A 5,917-nucleotide genomic window follows, 5' to 3' on the forward strand; every position below is an offset into this window, starting at 1 on the left:
TTGATTGATTGATTGATTGATTGATTGATTGATTGATTGATTGATTGATTGATTGATTGATTGATTGATTGATTGATTGATTGATTGATTGATTGATATAGTAGCATCCCCACAGGTGTCTGAACATCCCAGACTTGTGAACTTAACTCTGATCAGTCTGGGTTGAATCCTTTGAAACTAGAGCACCTAAGCACACAGACATCCCCAGAGTCAACCCAGGAGTCCTCATCTGAGACCTGCAAAGAATGTCAAATCAAGCTTGAGACGGTGAGAGTGGGGCTTCCAAAATGCTTGGTGTGATTCTTTTTACTGGCTCAGTTCAGGGGGAATGCATGTAGCGACAGTAGTGGGGGCGTCACATTTAAAGCCCTCGGGGTACATTCAACCGCCGAATGGGCTGGAGACTGTTCCCTGGGTGGCTTTGCATGCCTCACATACCATGGCTGTGACATGCTGATGTGAGCATGTGGTGGGGAGATGTGTATGCTGTCAGGGACGAAGGCACAAGAGATGGAGAGAGATGGATGTGCAAAAAATATGGCTCGGAAGAAAGGGGAAATGAGTAGGTCTTGCAAGAATATGCAACATTCCCGTAGGGATTTATTTGTGGGATAAATTTGGTTCTTGTTGGATAAAGAGCAAAGTGGAGAATGACAAGCTTTTTAAGCTTGAAGTGCGGTGTGACAAGGAAGACTACATCGAAATGTGGGCTCCCCAAAAAGCAGGCAAACACAATCTACTGTTCTGGTATTTGCCTGGCTGAGAAGACGTTGTGACTGTCTGACAGTCTGTCTCCCCGTCTGTGTCGGTGACAAAAGGAGCTGCACTGCCGTCTCCACCAAGTGCTTGATGTTATGTAACCAGTTTACTGTCAGAAAGCCGATCCTGTCATTTAAAATCTGGTGAAGGCTGTTAAAATGCTTCTTTCTCGTGGAATATATGAGTATTCTTTTGCTACAGCGTAACAAAAATTGATGTAGTATTAGCTATTAGTAAAAGGTTAATCTATGTTTGCAATGACATTAAAAAGGCATTAGAATACATTAGTGATCACACAGTAATATATCTAAATCCCTTTGTGTTTATTAATTTGCATTCGTGTGACTTTAGACTCATAAATAACATCTTTACATTATTTCTCAGAAAATAAAAAAAAATAAAATATGGATATGACTATTGAAAACATTTTTGTGAAACGGTTTGTCTGCCAACTGAAAAGTCTCTCTGCACTGCATAATAACCATAACTTGGTATCAATATTACATATTGGTCTTATTTAATATTAACATTTTCAGAGAAATTGATTGTGAATTTCATTATATGTAAAACATAATCATCTAAATTAACCGAATGAAAATACAACAGTACAAAATCAATCAACTTTTGAATAGAATTTTTTTTCTTTAAATTGTAGTCTAATATGTGTAGATAACTTTTCCAATGAAAGTGCTAGAAATAGATACTAAGCAGGAATAAGTGTGTTATATTTAAAGTAGGAAGGAAAAGCAAGGATACCTAATAAAATGGTAGAATTTAGATTTGTGTTATCTACTTTCTCAATGGGTCTACTGATTTTGATTTTTATTTATTTATTTTGGTGCCAAACGTCTTTGGCACCAAACATTTCTAAGTTTGCGAATGTCTGCATCAGTCCAAAACAAAGTCTTGCAGGTCCTCTGGTGGAGCAGCTGTTATCAGGCCCGTCCTCTCGCTGCAGATTGGACAGCGCTCGGCTGCCACGCCCGGAGGAGGAGACTCCGGTCGATTTTTGAGGCGCGGTTGAAGTACACACAGGCTGCCTGCCTGCCATCCTTTAATTTGAGCTCAGCCGCCGTGGGCTTCGCACTCAAGCACACAGAGAGGGGGGTCTTCTCGTTTCTGCATCTTCTGAGTGGGGGAATAAAAGGAGATCCTATAGGATTTTTTTACACCACCCCGGGGCCTGACCTTTTTTTTTTACCCATCCCGGAGTTGGATTTTCTTTTATCTCTAAAAGCCTCCTCGGGTTTTTTTCTTTTTCGAGTTTTCTTTTTCATTTTCGTTGCGAAGGAAAAAGACAATGGGAGCCCAGTTGTCCAAGGGTGGAGTGGAGGTGGAGGGGAAGGCCGCCGCCGACCCCGCTGCTGCCAAAGCCAACGGCCAGGTGAGTGAATGAGGCCCAGATGGAGGCGCGTCAGCGGGGAGCCACATGGCAACCCAACGCCCACTGGCAGCATGGGTGCCACCGGGGGGCTCAGAGCCACTCCCGCGCCCCTTCAAACTAAACCTCCACTCAGATTTCTGTTTGGGGAAAAACAAATGATACCGAATTTGAAATTAGTCGCAACAGATAAACTGTCGAGTAAGTCCCGCGCGTCCCCGCTGGAGCGCGCACCCAGCTCAAGTCTTTGTTAATTCCGTCTGCGGGTCTGTGTGTGTGTGTGTGTGTGTGTGTGTGGGGAGGGGGGGCTTTACACCAGCAAACTGACTTTAAATGTCATCGATTCTTGTCGAAATTAGCGTTTGCTGCGTGTTCTCTCTCATGAGTCGGTGGTTTTGGGTCAGACTGCGGCTTTTAGCGTCGAACAAAGGATGCGAGGCGCAGCGGTGCAAAGGATGCAAATGCGCTCTGCTGGAGGCGCATTTTGCGGACTTGCAAACAAAGCGCGAAGAGGCGCCAGATCAAACCCCCTTACCCCCAAAGCCGCATACTTTCAAGCATGTCTCAAACCCGTAGTTTATATAGCTTCATTTGAAAACTTTATTGAAAGCAACTGTTCAGGTACGATTAAAATGACAAGATTCAGCAACAGATTAGATTCTACATTTTAAAATCATTTCCCGGTTGTGGTATGCGGTGGCACGCTCTCTCTTTTTTATATATTTAAATATATTGCTCAATAAAAGGTTTTATCTGCTACAACTATCTGCGCTAGGAGCTCACGGTGTCGATTCAGCTCTTGGATGAGAGCAGCGACCAGCTTTGGTGGGAATTCCTTTGTTCCCAAACTTGCGCTCCGTGGTGACGTTTTTATGAGGCACTGCTGCCCCCCTGTGTCCGTTCAGAGTCTTGCATGCAGCAGCAAAGCCCCCCATCACCGACGTGAAAGGCCGTCTCTCTCTATTTGCAGCGTAACGTTTAGCGCTGCATATTTTTATGTGCTGGTCAAGAAATATTCTCAGCCATTCATCTGTTTTGAGCTTAACAATTTCATGACTCATGCAATTTGGTTTTTGTCCCTCTGCAGGAGAACGGCCACGTGAAGACCAATGGCGATGTTTCTGCCAAACCCGATGGTGAAGTGGCCACTGCCGATGGAAACGGAACTGCCGAACCAGCCAAGGAGGGTGAGGCTGGCGCAGGGGACGCCATCGAGGCCGCTCCAGCCACCGAGGGCGAGGCCTCCAAGGCGGAGGGCGAGGCCAGCAAGGATGCCAAGAAGAAGAAGAAGTTCTCTCTGAAGAATTCCTTCAAGTTCAAGGGCATCTCGCTGAAGAAGAACAAGAAGGGCAGCGAGGAGGGCAAGGAGGAGGCCACCTCTCCCACAACTGAGGACAAGCCAGAGGAGAACGGCCACACGGCCAAGGAGACCAAAGAGGAGACGCCGGCTGAAGAGGCCAAAGAGGGCGAGGCCGCCGCCGCTGCCCCTGCAGCCGAGGGCGAGGCAACCAAGGCTGCAGAAGAGGCCCCACCAACAGAGGCTGCCCCTGCCGAGGAGGCAGCTGCCCCCGCAGAGGGCACAACACCTGCAGCCTCTGAGGGCGAGGCCAAAGCAGAGTGACTGCACCAGAACTGATTTTCCAAGATTTAAAGTATATAAATATATATATATGAGAGACTTGTGCCACGTTCTCAAAGTTATAAAACAAAACTACAAAAGAAGACGACAAAGGATATATCACGTTTGCTGATTCAACCACCAGTTCACTGCCTTTTATTAGTTCTTCGACAGACGGAATCTCACCGGGCCCTCTCATGATGAACTTGCGTCTCTCCACCCTCCCCCTCATGGTACACACAGGGACTGGCGTGTGGCAACGGTAACGGCTTGGATGCAGAGCGAATCAGGAATACTGACTTATTTTTCCCAATTCATGGAAAAAAACAAAAAAAACCCATCTTTTTTTCTTTTCTTTTTTTTCCAGCGTGGCTACCCTATAACATCAATTTCTTTCTTTCTTTTGGGATCTAAAAAAAAAACACAAATTTTTCCACTGTTTGCAGAGCTGGAGCAGACCATCTCTCTCACTCTAAAAGACTATTATATGGACACATAAATCTTTCAAATGATCTTATTAATTTTTAGATTTTACATTCCTATGCTTTATCCCCTCCCTCTGAATTCCAAGTATTTTGTCATGTATAGAAAAGTGATAATCCAGGAGGGGAGATTGGAAATGAGCTATGTCTTTGTTCGTGAATTTTTTTTTTTTATTTGGCTAAAACCACATTCAAGCTTCTCGAGCATTGCAATGTTCACATTTCAGAGTTTATAATGCAGGGGGGGGGGAAAGGKAGGGTTATGTACAAATGTGAGCTTTTTATCTGCAAACTGTCTCTGTAAATATGTTTTGGCCAACATTCTTGGTTCTCTTTATTTTGCTATTGTTTGAAGATGTTAATGGTTTTATTGTAACTTTTAATAAGGGTAAAAAAATAAATGTTCAATCCCCTCTCTCTGAGTTTCTGCCTTGTGATTTAACCCTCTAAACACACACATACACTGGTTAGAATGGTTGCAAAAAGATTTGCAGGATATAAAGAGATATTCTGGAGTATGTTGCACAATACATTCTAAAAATGAATCTCATGAGTGAATATCAGCACAAAAAAAGTGCTAATTCAACAAAATCTATACTCGTAAGACGATATATTTCAAGTGTAGGCAAGACTGCTGACTTGACACTTTTCCAACACCCTGAAAGAAGAGGGTAATCCACAAAAAGTGTTGAAGACTGTTGTTCAGAGTCTGGTCTAAAAGCATATTGATGGAAAGTTAAGTGGAAGAAAAAGTGGTAGAAAATAATCCAAAGCAATAATAGCACCCTCTCCAGGACATCTTTGAGAGGATTGTGAGTTAAAAGCCCATTCATAAGTGAGCGGTGGGTTCAAAATGCGTGGACCAGAAGTCTTCAAGAGCACCGTCGCGCAGACCTGTACTCTCAGATTACTTGTGTGAAGCCATTTCTGAACCAGAGAGAATAGCAAATGTTTTACCGGAGCCAAGGAGAAAATTGTGAGGGCAGTGTTGCTCTCCCAGTTTTCAGAAGAATGTAGTTTTCCCATTATTTTTGCAAAACAGACTTTCAGAGGATGGAGATAAAGTGGAGATGTACACAATCCAAGTAGCTTGAGGTTGTGAAGTTTCCAGAGTCAGATTACTTTGAGGAACCTCGCCATCTGCTTGTTTTCCTCTTGTGGTTTGTGAGGACCTTACAGCACCACATCCTTGTCTCTCTGATGTAACCGTGTGTCTTGGAGCCTGCATACACTGTCAAAATATCAACACTTGGTTTAATGGCCACGGTATTAGTGAGGGGCCAGAAAAGTCTCCTGGCCTTGAAACCACAGAGAATCTATGGAACACTGTCAAGAGGAAGATGAGACACAAGATCCAGCAACGCAAATGAAGGCTGCTGACAAAGAAACAGGGGTTTCCTTAATGCATCAGTCAGAGGTGAACCAACTCTTTCCCAAGCTGCATTAATACAGTAATTCATGTTAAAGGAGGCCCAATCAAGTATTGAGAGCGTAAAGAGGGACATACTTTTCAAAAGCCTGAAACCACGTTCAATCTTCTCGAGCATTGCAGTGTTCACATTTCAGAGTTTATAATGCAGGCGGGGGAAAGGTAGGGTTATGTACAAATGTGAGCTTTTTATCTGCAAACTGTCTCTGTAAATATGTTTTGGCCAACATTCTTGGTTCTCTTTATTT

General features: G+C 43.8%; 1 protein-coding gene across 1 annotated transcript; it reads left to right on the top strand.

Annotated features, from left to right (window-relative positions):
* The first annotated feature begins 1,799 nt into the window (after positions 1-1,799).
* marcksl1a (MARCKS-like 1a) lies at positions 1,800-4,657 on the top strand. Its single transcript, XM_008399621.2, has 2 exons — positions 1,800-2,143; positions 3,228-4,657. The coding sequence occupies exons 1-2, from the start codon at positions 2,060-2,062 to the stop codon at positions 3,759-3,761; spliced, it is 618 nt and encodes a 205-aa protein (XP_008397843.1). The 5' UTR covers positions 1,800-2,059; the 3' UTR covers positions 3,762-4,657.
* Positions 4,658-5,917: the final 1,260 nt, after the last annotated feature.

Source organism: Poecilia reticulata, linkage group LG22, assembly GCF_000633615.1.
Source record: "Poecilia reticulata strain Guanapo linkage group LG22, Guppy_female_1.0+MT, whole genome shotgun sequence".
Lineage (NCBI taxonomy): Eukaryota > Metazoa > Chordata > Actinopteri > Cyprinodontiformes > Poeciliidae > Poecilia > Poecilia reticulata.